General features: G+C 42.3%; 2 protein-coding genes across 12 annotated transcripts; both read right to left on the reverse strand.

Annotated features, from left to right (window-relative positions):
* Positions 1 to 606: 606 nt before the first annotated feature.
* On the reverse strand, positions 607 to 22858 carry LOC120302233 (zinc finger protein 271-like). 11 transcript variants are annotated; one of them, XM_039330338.1, is made up of 7 exons: positions 22788 to 22858; positions 20697 to 22039; positions 19430 to 19528; positions 18717 to 18857; positions 18470 to 18586; positions 16152 to 16699; positions 607 to 3195 (listed from the first exon to the last, which is right to left on the reverse strand). In XM_039330338.1, the coding sequence occupies exons 3-7, from the start codon at positions 19526 to 19528 to the stop codon at positions 1446 to 1448; spliced, it is 2655 nt and encodes an 884-aa protein (XP_039186272.1). In that variant the 5' UTR covers positions 20697 to 22039; positions 22788 to 22858; the 3' UTR covers positions 607 to 1445. The 11 variants fall into 11 exon arrangements, with proteins under 11 accessions (XP_039186272.1, XP_039186268.1, XP_039186271.1 ...); XM_039330334.1 differs by lacking the exons at positions 16152 to 16699; positions 18470 to 18586; positions 18717 to 18857; ... (1 more) ...; positions 20697 to 22039; positions 22788 to 22858 and adding exons at positions 4524 to 4627; positions 8513 to 8610 and having other exon boundaries at positions 607 to 3445; XM_039330337.1 differs by lacking the exons at positions 16152 to 16699; positions 18470 to 18586; positions 18717 to 18857; ... (1 more) ...; positions 20697 to 22039; positions 22788 to 22858 and adding exons at positions 4524 to 4627; positions 7788 to 7894 and having other exon boundaries at positions 607 to 3445.
* BORCS6 (BLOC-1 related complex subunit 6) lies at positions 9487 to 10538 on the reverse strand. Its single transcript, XM_039330340.1, has one exon. The coding sequence runs from the start codon at positions 10313 to 10315 to the stop codon at positions 9611 to 9613; it is 705 nt and encodes a 234-aa protein (XP_039186274.1). The 5' UTR covers positions 10316 to 10538; the 3' UTR covers positions 9487 to 9610.
* Positions 22859 to 23095: the final 237 nt, after the last annotated feature.

A 23095-nucleotide genomic window follows, 5' to 3' on the forward strand; every position in this document is an offset into this window, starting at 1 on the left:
AAAATTTGGAGCAGAACAGAATGTGTAAGTTAGGATGCAACTTAAAACAAAAAATAGGCAGTGTGTGTGGCATCAAACTTACACGACTTTCAAACTCTGGGATTGTCTGAATTTTTCATTGATCACTTTTGCACTTATTTTTAGTCTGTGCTTAAGTATTTTGGGAAATTTTGTTAAATTTCTCTTTCCTCACCATATTACAATAGGGGTCTTGTTAAATATACATTTTAGCAATGTATTTGCCATAATGTAACTTTTTCAGAAAGTCTTTAACCGTAATGTGAAAAAGTAAAATTACGGTACTGAACATTTTCACAGATGGTGGTCAAAATAAATGGCTGTTTTAGATAATTTTTACTTTAATAAGTGAAATCAATTTTCCAGAACAAAAAAAAAATACACATATCCAGAATCTCCATATATCACAAATCACTAATGAAATTTCCTAACTCTGAAAACAGGTTTGTTGTGCTGCTTCTTGGGGGGGGGGGAACCCAAGGTTAAGCATCAGTATATATGCAAATTATATGCAAGCATCTTGAAACTGATTTGAAGTATGTTGAGTAATAATCCTGGCTCAATTTAAAAGAATGCAGGGTGCTTGAGTAGAATCAAAAAGAGCATTTATTAGTTCAGCAGAAGGAGACACAGAAAAGAGAGGATTAGAACGTTACAAAAATAACTACAGTTGGGAGAGATTCAGAGCATGCAACAGAAGTTTTCAAAAGCTGTTCTAGTTAAATACTGGAGTCTTACAGTGTCCCCACATTCTGCTGGGTTCCTAAGTAACAACTGTGAAAATAAAACGACGATATTATCTTTTTTGCCCCATCCCCGAATCCCAACCTCCTAAGTCAATAACTTCAAAGCTTATAGACTGAATTGAAGGAAGATTTCTCCCAAATCAACTCCTCGAATCCAGCAAGAATTGCCACTGTAAGGAAAGGCACCCACTTATTTATAAAAAAAGATGTCTTACCTCGGAAGTGTTGTGAAACTTTTTTTTTTAACAAAACATGGGCTGGATTGGGAAGTATAATACATCATGTACTTAGGTAGAGTACTGTTTAAAAACAGACCGAATAAAATCACCCTTTGGAAATTATTTTGATCAGCAAAGGGCACAAGGCTTGGAATGATACAGGGAGCCGGATCGTATAGCTTGACCATAAGGCAGCCACCACACAGCGCTCTGTAGCACAGGCATGCAGGGACTGGAGTGAGGGAGCAGACACCACAGAATAGCCTACAAATATAAATACAACAAATACGACAAATATTTGTTGCAGAAGGACATGACAGCTTTGCATCTAGGTAGGGTTCTGCTGTTTGTCCACAATGACTTTTGATGACTTGCTGGTTTGAGCTATTTTGAGCATTGTAGGCCTTCTACTCTCTTCTACTCTATGCCAGTCAATCGTTTCAATTCCTTAAGCTCCCCAACTTCAGTAGGGTGACTCAGTCTCCGACTTCTTCCTTGTTCTCTCCAAGCTGTCCTCCCCTTTGCCTAGCCAACTTTGCTTCTCACTATCCCCTTCGCTGTCCTGCCACTCTTCTTCCTCAATTAATTTCTCCTGCCTTAAATGATCTAAAGTAGTCTCCCATTCTTCCCTCATGCTTTCACCTCCATCATCCTGCCAGCCGTGCTTTGTGATCTCGTCCTGACCTTTTCCCCTCATGTCTGAATTACTGCCATCTTGTATGTACTCTTCTACGCTTTCACCATCGTCATCATCATCATCGTGACACTCTAGTCTCATACTCAGATTGCCGTCCTGGAAACTCTCCTCCACCCTCCTAAAGTCATCATCATTGTCATCATCATCATCGTCATCGTCCTCCTGACATTCTAGCCTCATGCTTTCAGTACAATCCCCCTGTGATCCCTGTTCCAGTTGTTCATCCTCCTCGTCCTGCCACTCGGTCCCCGTGGAGGATTCCACACCATCTTTCCAGATCTGCCTCGTGCTTTCTCTGCCATCCTCCTGCAACTGTGGCAACTCGTCAACATCATCCTGCCACTCCACCCTCATGGCCTCATCCCCGTCATCCCCCCATTCCTGCCTTGTGGCCTCATCCCCAACACCCTGCCATTCGGGCTCCATAATCCCTATTCCATTCCTTTGCCACAGGTGGTCTGCTTCCTCTCCCACTCCCTGGTCCCCGACCTCTTCCATCCCAGCCGTTTCCCATCCTTCTATCAAAGTCAATGTCTCCCCTCTCCTCACATGGGCTCGCCGATGCTGAGAAAGTGCCGATTTCTGTCCAAACCCTCTTCCACAATAGGGACATCGAAAGGGCTTCTCACCGGTGTGAGTGGCTTGATGCTGAAGGAGAGCTGAACTACGCACAAACCCTTTCCCACAGTCCGCACATGCATAGGGCTTTTGTCCTGCATGAATACGCTGGTGTATATGGTAGGTGGAGCTGACACTGAAACTCTTCCCACACTGGCTGCAGCAGTAGGGTCGTTCACCTGTGTGAGTGCGCTGGTGTTGCAAGAGTGCCGAGCTTACGCCAAAACCTTTCCCACACTCATCACATTTGAAGGGTTTCTGGCCCCGGTGGACCCGCTGATGCTGCTGGAGGTTGGAGCTCTGATTGAATCCTTTCCCACAGTCTGGACAACGAAAGGGACGCTCACTCATGTGGATCCTCTGGTGACGGATCAGATGGGAGCTCTCCGCAAAATGTTTCCCACACTCAGGACAGCCAAAAGGCCGCTCTCCGGTATGAGCACGGAGGTGACGGACTAAATCAGCCCGGAGACGAAAAGTTTTGGTACACTCCCCACAGGAAAATGGACGTTCCCCAGAATGGAAGCGTTTGTGTTGGGTAACCTTTGAGCTCTGAGAAAAGCATTTTCCACAGATGGAGCAGACGTAAGGCTTCTCCCCGGTGTGTATCCGCTTGTGCTGAATGAGATCAGAACTATGGCTGAAGCTCCGCCCACACTCTGGACAGGTGAAGGGTCGTTCGCCTGTATGAGTCCGTTGGTGGATGATGAGATTGGAACTCTGTGAGAAGCCCTTGCCGCAATGTGTGCACCGGTATGGCTTCTCACCTGTATGAGAACGCATATGCTGAACTAAGTGAGAGTCTTGGCGGTAACTTTTATCACAATGGGGGCATTTGTATGGTTTCTCACCTGTATGGACGCGACGGTGACGGATTAGGTGAGAGCTGTTACTAAAGCTCTTCCCACAGTCAGGACAAATGGTAGCTTTGGGCACTCTGTCATTGTCAGAAAGATTATCTGTGGATTCCTGTTCCAGAGATACGATAGATTCACCGTTACAGATCTCATCCTGAGTGCTTTCCTTCTGATGGTCTTCTATTATAATACCTTTCACTGGAGAGTCTCTATGTTGCATTTTTTGGTCTCCTTTCTGTTTGTTCTCTGATCCTGCTTCCTCTTCTTTGTTTTCATATGTCATCTCAATGCCTACAGTCAGAAGATATATCACAACAATTTAATCTCATTCTCACCAAATAAATTTAAACTTTTTACTGTATGTTACTTTAGGAAAGTTGATTATATCTTAACATAACTGATGGCAAAGTCAAATATTTTTTTTAAACAAGTCCACTCCTGATTTACACTGCTACAAACCCACACCAACTAAGAGGATGTGTGGAAGTTAATTTAGATATCAGAAGTTTATTTAACTGACTTTCCCATTTAAGTTATGATGACTGAACGTACATTTTCTTGGATTCTTGTAAAACATAGAAATATTTGAAAATTTAAATATTATTGTCCACCTACATCTAGGAGAATCTCTGTAAGACTTGAAATGATGCAGAATTTAGCTCTGAAAAATGATAGTGTTTCATTTTTATTCTTACTCACAGTCATTAGCATATTTCTTAGTGAGACAAAGCCAGAAAAATTTATTTCCTATACTTTGTAATGAAACAAAGAAGTTAAAGAGTTTAGTTAAAAGGTATTTTAAGTGTCTAGAATTTCTTCCATAAAGTGCATACAGAATTTAATATTTAAAGCCTCAAGGGAAAAAGATAACTGTAAAGTGACTTTGATTGTGTCACAGATTGGGGGAAGAGCATGCACTTATTTATCAAAGTTCAATGATACTCTTGAGATTATCTAGGACAGCAGAGTAAAACCAAACTACATTATAAAACAATTGAAACAGAGCACAAACATTAATACATACATACATATATTTAACATAATAAAAGCAGCAGCCCCAATAAAACATGTTTAAGCAGCAATATATTAAAAGCAAATACAATGATTAAAACTTAGAAGTACCTTTACATTTAAAAGATAAGACTTAAACTAAATCTTGTTATCAGAATCTAAGATCTATGTCAACATTCTTCTATGGTAGAGCTGAAATAAAGAGATATATTTATATGCCCAATATAAATATATTTTTAAAAAGCTATTAAGAAATTGTGACTAGGCTAGGGGCATTTAATGACAAAAAGCAAATCTGAAATAAGAATTCCAAGTTCACAACACACTTACTGAGCGAAATACATTATTTATTCCTCACCTCTTAATGTCTCTCTTTCACAATCTTGGAGGTCCAGAACATAGGCTGGTTTTCCACTTTCCATGTGGGAAAATTGCAACAATTAGCTCTGAGGGATTCTGGTTCTGGGGGGAAAAACCCAGATTTCTTTAGCATGAGGAATACAGATGTCTGTGAAATTCTTTCTCCAAAAAAAAAAAAAGCGCCTGAGTCTCCAGAGCCCCCCAAATTATTTTCTCCCCCCTCCCACATGCACATATTTGCTAGAATTTCTTCGCACGCTCAAGTTCCCTTACATTTTACAGTGTAGACGTATTTCACAATTCTCAACCATTTGAAACAAGATTTCTATTCCTTATAACAACCACATTCCTCCTCAGTTTGAAAGGATAGATTTAAAAAAAAAAACAGTATTTACCAAAATCATTCGATTTTTTTTTTATTTCAAAGCCATTCCTCTAACAAACGAAGGCTATTTTGACAATTAAAAAATAATAATACAGCGAACGAGAATGGACTGGAGCTTTCCACCTTAGTTTCTCTCCCATCCCCAGTTTGCTGTCATTACAATTTCCTGACCAGGTTGTTCTTTTGATTCCCACATGTCCACAAGCCCTTTCATCTTCTCCTCAGGCTGTCCAGAGAGATACTGCTAGCGCAGCCATGTCAAACCTTGTTACTTGGTTGTGCCCTCCCTGACGTGTCCCCCACTGGCTTTGTTTTCATTAAAGAGTGGGCACGGGGAGGCTGCTAGATGCCTAGCTATAGAGATCCGCTTGGAACAGGAAGGTCCCTTCATGATTAAGACCCTTCTCCATCCGTACTTCCTCCTGGGTCCTTTCTAGGCAGCAGAAATCTTGTTATCTCTACTATTTTAACTCAGTCGGCTCCCCAAGTGCCGCTTGTGCGCGACCCTCGTTAAGAAAAACGGCTTTATTCGGCAACAGCCTTAAAGAATTTAATACGGGTCCTTTATTTCAAAGTTATTGGCGGGGGATTTTTTTGAAGCATTATTCTGGTTTCCGTCTATATTTTATTTCATGCCCACTCAAGATGCCTCTTAGGGTTCGTGGACGTTAATTCAGTATTACTGCTGTTGCAAATAACAGTATTTATATAGTATTCAAACGGGATTTAAAAACAAAACACTGTTTCTCTGTGGTTTTTCTCAACTATCCTTCCTTGCAGGGTGGCAGTTCTTTATTTAAAAAGAACTGTCACTCTGCAAGGAAGGATGATTGAGAAAAACGCAGTCAAAGCAGAATGTATTAAAATAATTCCCTTTTTTTTCTGGCAGATCCTGAATGCCATTGTTAACACTCATTATGTACATATATAATGTACTTATATATAAGACAGCAATCTGAATTTGGGCAAACAAACAGAATGGCCTCAAAAGCCAGGTGCCTTTGGCCAGAAGAGCTGAATACAGGTTGTTCTTGACTTACAACCACAGGTGAGCTTTGCCCCATTTTATGACCTTTCTTGCCATAGCTGTTAAGTGAATCACTGCAGTTGTTAAGTGAATCTGGCTTCCCCATTGACACTGCTTGTCAGAAGGTCACAAAAGGTGATCACATGACCCCAGAACACCACAACTGTCATAAGTATAAGCCAGTTGCCAAGTCTCTGAATTTTGATCACTTTGATCATGAGGATGCTGTAATGGTCATAAAGGTGAAAAGCGGTCATAAGTCACTGCTTTCAATGCCACTGTAATTTCCAATGGTCACTAAATGAATGGTTGTAAGTAGAGGACTACTTGTATGGATTGAAGACTCAATTGTTTGCAGCTGGGAAATTTTCTTGGTTCAGTAGCCTTGACCTACAATGCCTAAGTTGTGGCATGGCTGGGCATTTTGACAAGCACCGGTGGGAGCTTCAAGCACACCTATTCCTGCAGACACCTGAGGTTTTATCATCTATGGATTATTATACTTACTTCCTTTGGAGAGGATGATTGGTGCCTCTTTCTTCCTTTCTGTTTCCCTCTGAGTTTATCTTTTCCCTCATTCTTATTCTTTTGTTCTGTTTTACATTGTTCTTTTTTTTAGATGTTTTAAGAATTATAAATTGCCCAGAGTCACTGAGAGACAGGTGGCATAGAAATTGAACAAAATATTACAATTGGTCTCATTGAAAGCCAAACATTTAGACTGGATTTGGCATTTTTATCCACCTATAAAGTTTTCCCAAGAACCTGAGATAGGCCGATGTCGATGATGAAGGTGTTAAAAGTATTGTCACAGGACTTTACTGTTCCAAGTAAAGCTGCCTTTTGCAACTGACTGATGGTGATTTTGTCAATATCAACAGTATTCAAGTGGTGCTCCCAAATATTTTGGAATTGGAATTTTATCCTTGTAAGCTATTGAAGTCACTGAGAGTGTGTTTGGCAGCCATATAAATATTGTTAAATAAATAAATTGCACCCAAGATGCTTATTATTGCTTCTTCTTCTTCTACTACTACTACTAATACTACAGTACCCTTGAAACAGAAGCTGATCTTGGTCCAGAATGCATCAGCCAGATTGTGGATGGCATCTAAGTACAGGAAGGATATTAACAAATAAATAAATTACAATCTTCATAAAATTTCAACACAGGTATTCTATTTTGTTCTGCATTCATTTCAGAGTTCTGTGACCATTAAACCCCTGTGATAGGGATGAAGAAATTGTCCATATGAATCCTGCTCCATACTAAAATGATTTTATGATTCCTAATCTCACAAAATCTAATGTTCTTAGGGGTCCATAGAAAGACATTTGCGGGGAGTAGAGAGAGAGAACCATTTTGGCAGCTACATTTAGGCTTCTGAATTCTTTTCTTCGGTAGGTTCATTGTTAAATTTCCACTTTGAATATAGTACAGGTAGCCCTCAACTTACAACAATTTGTTTGGTGACCATTTGAAGTTACAACAGCACTGAAAAAAGTGATGTGACCATTTTTCACATGACCATTGCAGCATCCACATGGTTACATCATCAAAATTCACATGCCCTGGCAACTAGCACATATTTATGACAGTTGCAGTGTCCCAGGGTCATGCAATCACCTTTTGTGACCTTCTGGACATTATGTCACTATTATTTATTATTTGCCCCCCCAGAACAGCCCCATAGTAAAATAGACGGCAAATAAATTTAAGTAATAAAAATTTCATTGATTAATACTAGCAACTGAGGAGCACATGACATGGCTTTGTAATTTGTTAGCAGACAGTTATTTTGCATTTTACTTTGCATTTTAAACATACTTTGCATTTTCATTTGACTCACTTTTCTCTCTTTTAACATGGTGATAACACCTTTAGACTTCTTATCCTATGGCTGTGTGGATTGATTAGATAGCTTCTAACATCCCTACACTGAAAAGATAAGTTGTAAAAGGATGGCTGGATACTATCTCCTGATAAGAAAAAGTTTTAGTGTCAGCTGGCATTTGGTTATCTAACTTCAAACAACATTTATGGTTGATTTACTGTGCAATGGAGGATTTACTTTTATCTTGTCCAATCAACTTTCCTCTTTTGTTTTTTTCTTTGTTAACTATAAAAGGGGATGTAAGCTAAGGATCAGGGTTCCTTCTTTGAATGAGAGGAACCTCTTTTGTCTGAATATTCTGACAAATTGTAATAAAATGGTCTTCTTGTCCCAGTCTGTCTCACTGGAAAATATGCATGCCAAGGAACGAGGCTAAAAAGAGCCATATTTGACCTTCACTACCTTTTAAATCCACCTGTGTACAATTGAGCACAGATCAGTGGTGCAGAATACCCTAGAAGCCAGACTCTGCATTAATGAAAAAATAACCCATGTTACTTCCAAGTGAACATTGGCAAGATTGTTTGATAATTGATGCAACAAAAATAGTATTTTCTCAGTTGCATCTACTTCCCCCCCCTACTTTTCTATTAGCTCTGTCCTAAATAGTATATTCTATATTTTATATAAAAACAACATGCCCTGTTTATCATATGTAAAGCACAAAGCGTCAAACTCACTGGGATCCTGAAATGTTTCCTGATATTTTATTGGGCGCCCGCCAAAATAATCACACCCCTTTCGTGCACCTGGTGAAAACTTTACTACAGACGGCGGGCTTTCGCCTCTGGCAGGGGGGAGGAGGAGGGGGGGCGCGAGGGAGGTTTTTCAACGGCTGAGGGCGCGCGTTCGTCCTTAACCCCGCCCCCTTCTCGGACAGCTCTATAAATAGCCCTAGTGAGGCACGTGCATTCTTCAGCTTATCTCGCACCATTGAGGTTATTTTTTCTCCGTCTCGTGTTTCATAGAAGAGAGGCGGATATAATGCCGATCCCCGCCCAGCCCTGTTCCTCCCCGACCCCCAATTCATTTGCTCGATTTCAGCTCTCCTGCGCTTAATATGAGCGTGACACATTAGGGTTTTATTTATTTATGATTGCAATTTCTAAGCTGCTCAGTTCTGGAGGGAAAAAACTAATTAATGGCACGTTATCAGTTCCCAAATGGCTCACAGCAGCTTATAAATGATAACATTTGTATCCTGCCTTTATTATTTTTGCAAATAAGTCAGCAAACATATCCAACACATCTTCCTCCTGTTTTCCCAACAACAAACCTGTGAAGAAGGTTGGGCTGAGAGTGACTGGCCTATAAGGTCTCCTGACAGACTTATTGGTTCAGGGTATAGTCTTAGGATGGGAAAAAAATAACAGGTTTTATGATATGAAAAAAAGGACGCTGCAGGAAGAGTTGGAAGTTACTCTTGAGAGCCTAAAATATTTTCTGCCTTGCAAGTCAATATTTTGATGGATAGTAGTAACCATTGTTACTACAAGAGACCGTGTAGCATGTGTGAGATTTTGTGGGGGGGGGAAGTCACAGAAATAGACGGAAGAATCCTGGTGATTATTGGAGGGTCTCCAACATTCTGGGTTAGGTTGGGAAAGGTTTAGTAAACACTGAAAAGGGCAAATATCACAACAGGAGACAAGGACAGTATTGCCATAATTTATTTCTTGAAATATTTCATAAAAACACGAGTTTCCCTTTCAAAGCCCAAATCCCACTCTTCTTTACTCCCCACCACTCCACAAGTCAATCCCTTCCAAACAAGGGCCTTATTTGCAGACTGCTTCAAAGATCTCCAGAGTCCTCTTAATCTCCTGGATCTGCTTAGCAAGGAGGTGAACAGGCTGCATGGAGCGGTCCAGCTCTTCACACCTGGCCATCAGAGTGTACATCCCTTTGATGCTCATGTCCACGGATTCACCCAAACTGTCCACAGCATCTCGGTAGGTCTGGATGTACCCTACGCTGAGCGCCGTCATATTCTGGATCGCGCTGTTCAAGGCTCTCAACATCTGGTCCACTCTCTGGGCCACATCCGTGGTCAGCCTTTCCAGATCCCGGAGGACCTGTGGGTCCACTGGAGGGATGTCGGCAGTTTTGCCTCGGACAGAGTGTTGGGATGACATTGAAGAGGAGGTGGGCTCTGTATCGTCCAGACTGCCCCGAGAACTCATCTTGATCTTCATTTGCAGGTTGTTGGCCACAAAGTGCGTCAGGTCTCCATCGTAACTCACTGTTCCTTCCAATTCCAAGGCGCTTGATATAGTGGCCCTCCTTCCTTCCTGGCTCTTGGATGCCCCGTATACCTGGCTTATCCCATCCAGGCTGTGACTGTCCAACAGACGTCCTCCGGCCATGCTTTCCCTGGCTGCAACTCGCACGGGGTTCGGCAACCGCCTGGATTCTTCCCCGGCTACGGAACTGGACGAGGGGGCTTGGATGTGGACCTGGGCCATTATATGTTGCCCCTCCATCAGTCAATGCAGGATGGTAACTTAGGAATCGCGGGGAGAACCGAAGCAAGGAAGGAGAGGGTGCAAGGCAAAGGCGGAAGCGGGGGGAAAAAACGCAGAGAAAAGCTTCAAGGAGTTTCAAACGAAAGATTCTTCCCGAAATACAGAGCAGAAAACCGACCCTTTCCCCCCCATCTCCTACATCTAAACACGCACGGAACCCCTTCCGCCTCTCGGGGGCGGAGATTTGTCCAGGAAGAGGCGGGGAAAAGAGCGGATTGGCTAGAGGACACTTCTCATTGGCTGTTTTCCGTTTAAAGACCCACCAATCAAGGTGGCAAAATCGGAAACTCTTTGACTGGGTTCTCTTCTGCCGTAAAGAGCGTGACACAAATATCAACCAGAGAAGGAGGAGGACGAGCGGAGTCTGAGATGGTATTAAAAGAACAGAGGGATCGCAACGTCTGCAGGAACCAAAATTTTCACTACTGAACCTTAATGAATGTATTGTAAACAAAAATATATTAAATTCATCTCACCATTCTGGACTTTAGTTTTTAATCCACGCTTTATTTCATTTGCTCCTTTTTTATCCGGATCGAGGACACCTGAATGACATTTTAATACATTTAATGTCATTTTCAAGCAGAAGAATGTATATTCCGTGAAAGAAACGTAGAACCGTGTTCCTGAGAATTGGATCCGCATCCTGCCCTTCTTCTGCACTTATCCCTGGTTGGCTTTTCCCATCTTTTAATGATATAAGCTCTTTTGGCTATATCGGAAAGGGAGAGGCAGGTGCAGGATTGCTGGTCATGGAGATGTTCACCCTAAGAAAGGTGACAGCAGCGAAGCAACAGAATTATGCAAGACTGTTTCCAATTTTACCTAAAAAATTACACCAGGACATAAATATACAGACATGTACAAAAGCAGATGTATAAGATAGTCCTTGACTTACAACAGTTCATTTAATGACCATTCTAAGTTACAATGGCACTGAAAAAAGACTTAATGAGCGTTTTTCAGAGTTACGACCTTTGCAGCATCCCCATAACGTGATCAAAATTAAGATGCTTGACTCATATTTATGACAGTTGCAGTGTCCTGGGGTCATGTGATCGCCTTTTGCAACCTGACAAGCAAAATCAATGGGGAATTCCAATTCACTTAAAACCGTGTTACTAACTTAGCAATTAGTGATTCACTTAACTGTGGCAAGGTCATAAAATGGGGCAAAACTCACTTAACAAATGTCTCAATGAACAATATAACTTTTGGGCTCAATTGTGGTCATAAGTCAAGGACTACCTGTATACTTCTTTGAGGTTGCCTGCATTCATTTAATCCTGATTTCCAGTTCCTTTCCATTCATCATTTATTGGAGCTCATTACAGAGTACTCTTCAACTCTTACAATTTTTTTTTCTCATAAGATCCAGCTGTTTTCAAAGGAGATGGGGAAGGAGGAAATATAGGTCTCAGTCTCTGACAAATCCTATTAATCCTCAATGTTTTGATTATGAGAGCAATATGAAAGAGTCCAAAGGAGGATTCAGACCAGCTTTTCCTAAACTGAAATCCTTTAACTTGATGGGCTGTAATTGCTATCAAATAGCTGATGTGGCTAAAATTAATAGAAACTTGGAAGGAACAACTGGAGAGCTAGGATGAGGGATTGATTAAGGTGTTGGACAAGTAGGGAGATGTGCGTTCAAGTCCATCCTCTGCCCGAAGTATTAATTTGGTGACTTTGGATCAGCTATCTCCTCTCAGTCCAATTTAAGATTGTTGTGATGGAGAAAACCCTCTTATGAATCATTCCTCAGTGAAGCACTTTCCAGACCAACCTATGTTTCTCAACCTTGGCAACTTTAATATGGACTTCAACTCCCAGAATTCCCCAGCCGGCATGGAATTCTGGGAGTTGAAGTCCATTCATATTAAAGTTGCCAAGGTTGAGAAACACTGTGTTAGATTGAAGATTACTCCCAGGAAGTTCTTTAAAAAGAAGGGGGAGCATAAACAGCAAGACATCTTTTTTTCCCCTCCTGGCATGTCATGTCACCACCTCCAAAGAGTATAATTATGCAGAAGCTAAAAAAGGTTGGGAAAGTTGATAAGAATTTGCACCATTTATTTCAGTGAGGTTCTTGTAACAAAGATTATTTCCACTGAGGCTTTTTTTTCCCTTAGGTGGACTAATTAAAAAAAATCAGTTATATAATGAATTATTATTACAGGCATCTATTTGTATTTGTTGTTCCTACTAGCCCAATATATTATTTGCATGTGTATTATCTTTAAGATACATCTTAATAAAGTGAAGTAACTACTTGTATAAATATCACCCAAGCATAGCCTAAGGCTTGTGGAGTGCAACCAAGATAAAAACATGACTTTTGCTTGTTCAGAAACAAAACAATTATTTCACATATTCAGTGCCTTTAATAGTGTTTGTCTTCCCTCTTTCAAATTCTTTCTTGTATTTTTTACAAGAAAGTGAGCTTCAGGAATCAGACTGTCATATTCGTAAAACAATTTAGAACGTTTTGTTTTAATCTGAAAAACGGTGCCTTCATGTATTTTCCAATTCTATCATTTCACAAAAGTTATTTGGAAAACAATAAGGGAAAGATGGGATTACTGAATTATTTTGATTACCTTAGTACTTTATTCATTTTTGGCTCACTTGGACAAATGCCATTGCAACTTTAAATAGTCACTAAATGAATGCTTGTAAATTGAGGACCATATGTACTTATTGTTCAAAGTTTTATTGACTTTTAATATTTGTAAGCTGCCCAGAGTCACCTTGGGGAGTTTGCCAAGATGGATGGCAAACAAATCTAATAAACAATTTTATTTGTATCTGCCTGCTTGATTGCCATTTTGGAATCAAGTGTTAGCATTGTATTTTACTTGATCTGAAAATGATTCAGTGACCCATTTCTGCTTTGATAACTTCAGAGTTTTGGTACTTTTCTTTAAAGCTCACATACTGTATTCACCGGACATTCTCTAATCGTTAACTGAAGTTTGCATCTGAAACCATCTTTGCTGACAAATCTTAAGGATCTTTTTAAATATCTCCTGGAATGGCCCCTCTCCCCAAACTACGCGCTCATTTATTCTGATTCAGGAAAGGTGTTTTTCGAACCAAGTCTGTTTTTAAAACTTTTTAAATAATTCTGAAATGCCTTAAGCCACTCTTTGTCTTCCATTTATTATTTTAATCTGCTATTATTTGCTGGCTTTTGAAGGAGTGTTTTTCTTTAGATCATTATGGGAGACTATATAATGACAGCCACAGGAAAGAAATTTAAATATACATAAATATGCTTAACCTATTCTGCTACGTGGGATAGCAAAAAATATAGTGGGTAGCATAATTGGAAGCAGAAAAAAAATATTACAGCTACCTTTTTGAGTATTAGCATTCTACAAAATTGAGAAAATTCTTAACATAATGGCAGTTGGGGAATTCTGAGAATTGGTCCACGCATCTTAAAGTTACTGAGGTCAAGAAAGATTAGTTCAAACATATTCACCATTTATAGCCCTACTGATGATACAGAACAGTCTGCTCCATGGCTATAGTGACTAACTCAAGTATCATGAGCTTTGTGGTTTTCAAGCAATATGTTGTATTAATCAGCTGTATGGTTTCCTTCAATAAATTCAGGTAAAATAAATTACAGGCAGTCCTTGACTTACAACCATCTGTTTAGCGACTGTTCAAAGTCACAACGGCACTGAAAAAAACCTGACTTGACTAGTCCTCACACTTATGACCACTGCAGCATCCCCACAGTTGCATGATCAAAATTTAGGTGCTTGGCAACTGGCAGGTATTTACAATGATTGCAGCAACCCAGGGTCAGATGATCATCATTTGTGATCTTCCCAGTCATCTTCTGACAAGCAAGGCAGCAGAGGAAACTGGATTTGCTTAACGATTGCATGATTCACTTAACAACTGGGGTGATTTGCTTAACAACCATGAGAAAAAGGTCATAAAAATCAGATGCCGCTCGCTTAGCCACAGAAATTCTGGTCCCAGTTGTGATTGTAAGTTGAGACTCCCTGTATGGCTATTGTACTGTGTGAGCTGGTGCCGGCTGAGACCCAAAATAAACCACGGACATAATCGAGACTTGCAATGTTCATGACTTGAGGCTTCCCATTTACAGAGCTACTGGCCTTACTTGGGGCTTGGGGAAACAAGCTAAATAACACACAATAAGCAGCCTTCTACAACAGGCTTAATTGGCACAGTTTATTCAGGTTAGCCTAGTGTGCATTTTTTTTTAAAAGATATTGTTTTCAATTTTTATCCAAGCAGAGTAAGTGTGGCCTTTCAAACAGTCTCTATAATAGAAAATCGGTAAGGCTGTTCTTCAGAGCATCAGAGCTTAACCAAAGTATTGGAGAAAACAAGTGCGATCTTGGGACATTTTGTGTCTCCTGCAGAAAGCTAAACAGGGACCCAAATATAAAGCTCCAGGAAATGTAAAAATTCTATATGCATGCTAACAAAATAAGCTTGCTTCAGTGATCAGATTCCTGCCCGGCGGCTCAGCAAAACCTTGCTCTGGAATTTCTTCAGGTGCATAGCTTGTTTTGCTTTGCAATCAAACATCGGCCACTATTAGAAAGCAAATTATTTCTCAGGATCAAGGGACAAGTGTTAAAAAAAAATCTCCTCTCAACTTCTTTATCATTGCTGTATACTAGGTTACATCCATGTCCTGCTTCACTTTTTCAGCTACTCTACAGTGTTTCTCAACCTTGACAATTTTAAGGCATGTGGACTTCAACTCCCAGAATTCCACAGCCAGCATTGCTGGGTGTGGAATTCTGGGAGTTGAAGTCCACATGCCTTAAAATTGTCAAGGTTGAGAAACACTGCTCTAGAAGCTCCTGAAGAATTGAGGTGAAGAGGAGAGGGAGAGAGAGACTGATACAAAGCCAGTCTTTTGTTTATTTATTTACTTTTCGCTCAATGGGACAAGCCCCATCAGGCCTCTCTACCTGTTCTCTATTGTACTTGGTCATTGTAACCTTCCCTGTCAGAAAAGAAGGCTGAACAGAGAAATCCACCCTTTAACTTAGATTGTTGTTTCTCAACCATGGCAACTTTAAAATCTGTGGACTTCACTTCTTAAAGTTGCCAAGGTTGAAAAATACTGACCTAAATTTCACACCAGAAACAAGGGTAGGAATTTGGAGATGAACTCAAGGTGCCAAAGAAGCCGATTCAAGGCCAGCTCCTTGCCAAAGTTAGCCTGTTCCATGAACGAGGAGCCAGAATTACCTCTCCAACCTAATCTATGTCCCAATTTGACAGATCAATCATTCTCTTTTCTTATATACTGGTCTTTGCAACCGGACCTGAAGGAACTAGCTACGTCCAACAGCTGTTACCACACTCCGTACAACTATAAGGCCCTTCCCCCAGAGCCAAGTCATCTTGGTTGGGTTTTCGGGGGCTAGACTCCAGGTGAAAACCTTTACCACAGTGGCCACAGATAAGAAGCCGGTCGCCCTCTTCTTCATCAGAGCTATTATTGCCATTGGTAACACCGATATCAGCACACAGAGTTTCACGACCAGTCATGAGCGGCATCCCAACGCTTCCATCGTGGTGGCCCTCGATGCTACCATCCTCAAAAGCCGGGTCAACCTCGCAGAGGAGGTCATGGCTCATGCTGGGGCTGCGAGCGTTGGTGTGAGTGCGACGGTGGCGAATGATGTGCGAGCTGAGCCGAAAGCTCTTCCCGCACTCAGTGCACACGTAGGGCTTTTCCCCCGTGTGCACCCGCCAGTGGTCCACCAGATTGGAGTGGTGGGTGAACCTCTTGCCACACTCAACACAACCATAGGGTTTCTCACCCGTGTGGGTACGCCGGTGGTTAGCCAGCGTGGAACTCCCCGAAAAGCGCTTCCCGCATTCCTGGCATTGGTACGGTTTCTCTCCGGTGTGAGTCCGCTGATGGCGAGTAAGGCATGAGCTCCCAGTAAATCGCTTACCGCACACGCTGCACTGGTAAGGCGTAACCCCTGTGTGGCCGCGCCGATGCAGGTTGTAGTTGGAGCTCTGGGAAAAGGCCTTGCCGCACAATTCACAACGATAGGGCCGTTCCCCGGTGTGGAAACGCCGATGCTGGAGGAGGTTGGAACTAGCTGTGAAGGCCTTGCCACAGTCCCCACAGACATAGGGGCGCTCCCCGGTGTGCGTCCGCTGGTGCTTGGTGAGCGCCGAGCTCTGGTTGAAGCTGCGGCCGCAGTCATTGCAACGGTACGGCTTCTCTCCCGTATGGATGATCTGGTGCTTGGCCAGGTTCGAGCGGCGGCTGAAACTCTTCCCACACACGCCACAAGTGTTTGGGTGCAAAGAGGAAGACTGCAGGAATGGAGAAGAAAGCGTGGAGGAGGGTTTTGAAAAAAAAAGGACACACCTGCCTAGACCTCGTTCTGAAATGGGTGCTCAGGAAAGTGCAGCTTATTTGTGCTCCATCCTTTCCACAGTGGCATTTTTGCCAAGCACTGTAGCTAACTGAATTTCTACAAGCAGGGACTTCTGCAGAAAAGGGTCAAAAAAGAATTAAAATGGCACCTGCAAAGGCACAATCAACTTTTTACAGGTAGTCCTCGACTTGCAACCATTCGTTTAGTGACCATTCAAAGTTACAACGGCACTGAAAAAAGTCACCTATGACTAGTTTTTACACTTATGACCGTTGCAGCATCCATGTGGTCATATGATCAAAATTCACATGCTTGCAACAGGCATGTATTTATGATGGCTGCAATATTCTGGGGATCATGTGATCACCTTTTGCGACCTTCTGACAAGCAAAGTCAGTGGAGAAGACAGATTCATTTAACAACCAAGTTACTAACTTAACAACTGCAGTGATTCACTTAACAATTCTGGCAAGAAAGTTAGTAAAATGATACAAAACTTGCTTAATAGCTGTTTTGCTTATCGAGGGAAATTTTGGGCTCAGTTGTGGTTGTAAGTTGAGGATTACTGTATGGGCATTCTTGTGGTCACCATCTTGACTTTTAACATTCCTCCCCTCAGAATAGGGAAAGATGACCCCGTCTACAAGTTCATTTTTGTTTTCAATTGTACAATGGAAATTCAAATCTCTTTGGTGAATAGAAGCCTCTAGGAAAGAAGGTTGGAGTGCTACTCTAGAAAACCTCACATGGAGAATTATTTTTTTTCCTTCTTATCACTTTAATTATCGGCCACCAACTCTATCCTGAGGTAGGGAAGCAAACTTTAGAATTTCTTTCTCAATCAGCCCAGGAACTAATACGTGCTACGTTCTGCTCAACATCCAAGATAAAAACTTAGGCTCAACTTTTCCTAATATGTGGGCCTCTCATACATTCATTTATTATTATGCGTGGATCAGAGACGCCTAAAAGGGCAGGGTCAAAAAATTCAAGATGGCAGCTACAACCACAGTTGAAGCTCCGCCCATTTTCAATATGTCATGTGCATATGTCATGGGCTTTGGTTGCATAGTCATTGCAGCCATCTTGACATTTTTGACTCCTCCCACATGGATGCTTCTGGTTAGTATACAAGAGGTGGGTGAATCCAACAGGCACAGGAAAAAAGAACTAAAAAAAAATCTAAGTAACATCGGCTGGGAATTCTGGAAACAGCAATTCTGACCCATCTTAAGGATACCAAACTTGGAAGTTGATTTAAGGGAGTTTTACCAGTGCTTCAGCTCTCTGAAGTGAAACACGCACCTAGCCAAATTTTCTTTCAAAGACTGGGGTAAAATATGCTCTGTGTGACAGGTACGTGAACCATGATACAGCTAGATCCTGGGAACTCTGCTACATTTAGTCCTGATGCATAGCTGTGGAACTATTTCATCAAATAACCAGAAAGCAATGCTGTTGCAAGGTTCAGCCAAAAAGTTATCTTCAGGGTATAGGTCTGGACCTAAAGGAGAACCTCATATTCCCAAGACTGCTGAACAAAGCTCAGGGAAAGTTTCAACAATTCCTCAAGATATAGAATTATAGAATCATAGGGTTGGAAGAGATCTTGGAGGTTTTCTAGTCCAACCTTCTGCTCAAGGCAGAAGTCCTTAAATCATCCCATCTCTTGAAGTTCCCACAGTTGCACTTCTTTACTACTCACCGAACCCTCTATTGGGATGGTGACTTTCTGCACCTCAAATTCTTGTACCTTCTGCTCCTCTGTTTCCACCTTCATCTCTTCCTGGGTTGAGGAACCTCGTGAAGGTGCAGGGCCCAGCTGGTTTGAGCAGAGACAAAACAATCCAAATAATAACAATCTTTAAAGAACTATTTCTTTCCTTACAAGCTGGTTCTTCCACCCATCCAGTTAAACGTTCAATGTTTCTATCTTCCTTGTCTCCACTCACCAGTTTTCCACCTGCAGAAATTTCCATCTCAAATTCCAGATCTGCTTTCTCCTTTTTTTCAGTCTTTACTCTAATCGATCGCTTTTCTTCATTACCATCCACTCTGGCAGGCAATCTATCCCGAAAGGAGGAAGAATCCAGCTGGGAAAGCCAAAGGAGCAGAACAAAAGATTCAGCATTTACCTTAGGTTCAGTTTGTTCCCAAACACAGAGACAGACACATCTTACAACCAATCTTAAAAGTGAATGTCAACAACATATTTCAGTTTGCAAGTTCCTCATGCAAATGCATACAAGAATTTACACAGTGAGATGTGTAATCACTAGGTTGTAAATTGCTACAACTAAGTGTCCACAAGGAATTCTGTGAATTGAAACACGACAACATGAATGCTAAACACTCAGCAAGTCAAGCCTATTTATTTCAGATTAGATATATGTTCCAATTACATTTCACAGGGAAGGCATTTGAAATACCAAATGTGATTCATATCACAACTTCTAAAAGCCTGGTTTTGTTTCTTTTCTGCACTCATTTTCTCAAATGAGTGGTCTCCAGTCATGCACAAGGCATTTGTCACCCTAAACCTAACCATGCTTTTAGTAATCACATTACAGCCAAGAAAAATATGCCTATTTCAGATCCAGCTGATTCCTTCAAACTTCAGGAAAAAACACATAGCTTCGTCCCTAGAAATTTTGGCTTTGTGCACCTTGATCTCTCGTATCCTTTCCACTCCCTTCTTCAGTCTAGCACTCAGTCCCAAGGATTCCCAGGACTTGCCCTCACCTTTCACCAGTGGTCCATCCATCTGAAAAATACAGAAAGGAAGAAAGGGAATCTATTAAAAAGTTAGGCATAGATCCAAATTAGATATCAAAATATTCTAAGAACCTCCTATATCCTACTTGGCTTCTCCTATACTAGTAGTCAGAGTAGAAAGAAATATAAGATGTTTGGCATTTTTAAATTGGGTGTGTGGGAGGAGATGTTCAGGGTTCAGGGTTATTTATCTTGCTCCCATCTTCATCCACTGTGGGAGCTTCTAGAACAGGTCAGGCAAAAGTAAATGGATTTTGGAGAGAAACCAGATTAAAAGCAATCTTCCTCTTTAATATAGCTGCTGGAAAGCAACTAACTTGTCAACTGCCAGCCATCAGTTTCTCTGCAATAGCCCCATGAAGTCAATGAGGCCATAATAAAGACAGGACAAAAATCACATCCATAAACAAAAAGTGAAATTTTGAGTATAGCACTCAACGCTCTCCCACAAATTGGCTGCATCCTTGAAGAAAGTCCAGACTTTTGTTAAATCCTTAGCATCACCCTTGTTCCCAGAAGGACCTAAAGACAATATGGTATCTCCATGGAGGATGCAAAGTAGGACCCCAAGACTTAGTCCTGTCTGAATTGTGATCCCTAGAAAATAAAGGAGGTTGCCTGTACAGGTAGTCCTCGACTTACAACAGTTCATTTAATGACCTTTCGAGGTTACAACGGCACTGAAAAAAGTGACTTATGACCATTTTTCACAGTTACGACTGCAGCAGGCATCCCCATGATCACATGATCAAAATTCAGATGTTTGGCAACTGGTTCATATTTATGACCATTGCTGTGTCCCAAGGTCATGTGATCACCTTTTGCAAACTTCTGACAAGCAAAGTCAATGGGGAAGCCAGATTCACTTAACAACCGTGTTACCAACAACTGCTAGTGATTCACTTAACACATGTGGCAAGAAAAATCGTAAAATGGGGCAAAACTCAACCAATTTCTCACTTAGCAACATAAATATTGGGCTCCATCGTGGTGGCGTTAAGTCAAGGACTACCTGTATTTTTTTAAAAAAAGGAAATCAATGTCAGGAAGGAAGGCTTCTTCCCAGGGGTTCAAAGAGGCACGGGAGCTCCCAGATTGACAGATTGAACCCAGGAGCCCCTGACCCCAGCCCCATCGCTTGGCTGTCTGACACTCACCTGAAGGCTTAGCCTTCATTCCACAGCTGGGGCGAGAGGGGGGCTGGGGTGGGGACCCACAGCAACAGCTGCTTCTCCAGCCCACGTGGGTGTCTTTCCTTTCCAGGCGATCTTTCTTTCTGCGCGCAGCACCCGGAGAGTTGGGGAGGCTGAAACTGGGTGGAGGGGGAGGGGTTGGGCTGAAGCCGGCGACCCGAGAGAAGGAGATCGGGACCACTCGGGATAGGACGTTGAGCGAGAGGACGCGATTGCTTCCTGCGATCCGGCTCCCCCGGACCTCTGGAGGGGAGAGGAGAGCAGGGGGAGATCTTCGCCGATGCTGGGGAACAGGGCGATGGGGGGGAGGAGGGCGGGAGGAGAGAGGGGGAAGAACCAGGCAAAGAAGATCCGAAGGATCCCCGCCCCGCCCTAGGCAGCCGCCCCAAAGCCCGCGCGATCCACCCGTCCTTTCGAAGTAGCGACCCTGCCTCAAGGGAGGGGGAGGCTCCGAGGGGGACGGGAGGAATGCTGGGCGGAGGGGAGGGGGGAGAATGACAGAAGGAGGTCGCTTCGTGCAGATTGGCTAAGGCGGCCGGCCCCCCTCCTCCTGCTTTGTAATTGGCGGAGAGAGTGATTGGCTGCGGACAGACAGGAGCAACCGCTGGAGAGGCGCCGACCCGAGCAGGGGTTTGGACGGCCGAGTTCTGGTCCCGCCCACTCCCCCTCCTCTTCCTCCACTAAGCCCTCCTAGAGTCGGGAACCGCGCCGCGCGTTCGCCGGGACCTCCCCGTCGCTTTAACGGAACGCGCGGCTGGAAAGGGGAGCGCATCGAGGTCGGGATCCCCCTTGGGATAGGATAGGACTCTATTGGCCAAGTGCGATTGGCCACACAAGGAATTTATCTGCGGTGCATAAGCTCTCAGTGTAGGTACAAGCAACAAGGGATAAATCATGATCATAAAATACAATCATCATAAATCATAAGGTAATCCTAAACCATAAAATAAATCATAAGGAAGGTCGGGAAAGAAGCAAGGGATTAGCGCAGAGAAAGGCTGCCCTGAAAATTCCCTGCACGGAGTCAGGCTGGAGTCTTGATTCCCACGGTTGAGTTCCATACCACTCCAAGAGCGTTTTGCCGCACTGAGAAGCGACGGTTTCCATTTGCTCCGCAGATATCAGGTTTCATGCCTCTAGTACAGTGTTTTTCAAACTTGGCAGCTTTCAGACGTGTGGGTTTCAACTGTCAGCCTGTTGACTGGGGAATACTGGGAGTTGAAGTTCACATGTCTTTTAAGATTGCTCTTGGAGTGATCACTATACAATAGTGCTCCAGAGAGGGCATCTTGAAGAGAAACCTACAGCTGAGAAATAAATGCTATTTACCGTTGTTGCAAGTAACAGGCTTGTGAAATAGTTTGTGTAATAAAACACTTGTGTGTTTCCAATGCAAAGATGCTCACAGAGTACATCAAAAAAGTTAAAAGTCAGTGGGGAAGCCAGATTCCCTTAACTGTGTTATTAATTTAGGGCAAAACTCATTTAACTGTCTTGCTTAGCAACAGAAATGTTGGTCTCAGTTGTGATTGTAAATCAAGAACTTGTAATCCTCAACTTACAACAGTTGATTTAGTGACTTAAAAGTAACAACAGCACTTAAAAAAATGACTTATAACTTATTTTTCACCCTTAATGATCTTTGCAGCAGCAGTCCCATAATAATGTGATCAAAATTCAGATACTTGGCAACTGGTTCATACTTATGACTGTTGCTATGTCCCAAGGTCATGTGATCACTTTTTGCAAGCAAAATCAATGGGGGAGCCAGATTCACTTAGCAACCATGTTACTAAGTGCAGTGATTCATTTAACTGTGGCAAAAAAGGTCAAATGGGCAAAACTCACTTAACAAATGCCTCACCTAACAACAGAAATGTTGGGCTCAATTGTGATCGTAAGTCAAGGATCATCTGTGTTCAAGCACACCTACTATCTACAAAGAAACAGGATGTTGAATTGGAAGGGATCTCAAAGGTCATCTAGTCCAACCCCCTGCTCAGCACTGGAACCCACAAAGTATACCTGACAGTCATTCAGACCCTTTGTACAAACCTCCTGCCAGAGGGAGTCCATCTTTTCAAAGAGTAACGAGACGGAGAAAGCACCGGGCCTTTAAATCTTCACTTTCTGGCCCTCCCCTCAAATGGCGGCGCCCTAAACGGCGCCATCTAGAATCTGCCTTATTCCAAAATGGCTACCGATTTTAGATGGGGTGCCTTATTTTGATAGCCTCGCTTTTTTTGCCCATCCCCAAAATGTTGGGCCTATTGACTTCAACATCCCGTTGACTCGAACTAAGAGAGTGGTTATAATGTTTTTCTTGCAACGCAATGTCTAGTTTCATTTTTTTCCCGTTTTGG

This window comes from Crotalus tigris, unplaced genomic scaffold (genome assembly GCF_016545835.1).
Source record: "Crotalus tigris isolate CLP2741 ecotype Arizona unplaced genomic scaffold, ASM1654583v1 scf7180000024427.8105951120:4207309, whole genome shotgun sequence".
Taxonomy (NCBI): Eukaryota; Metazoa; Chordata; class Lepidosauria; order Squamata; family Viperidae; genus Crotalus; species Crotalus tigris.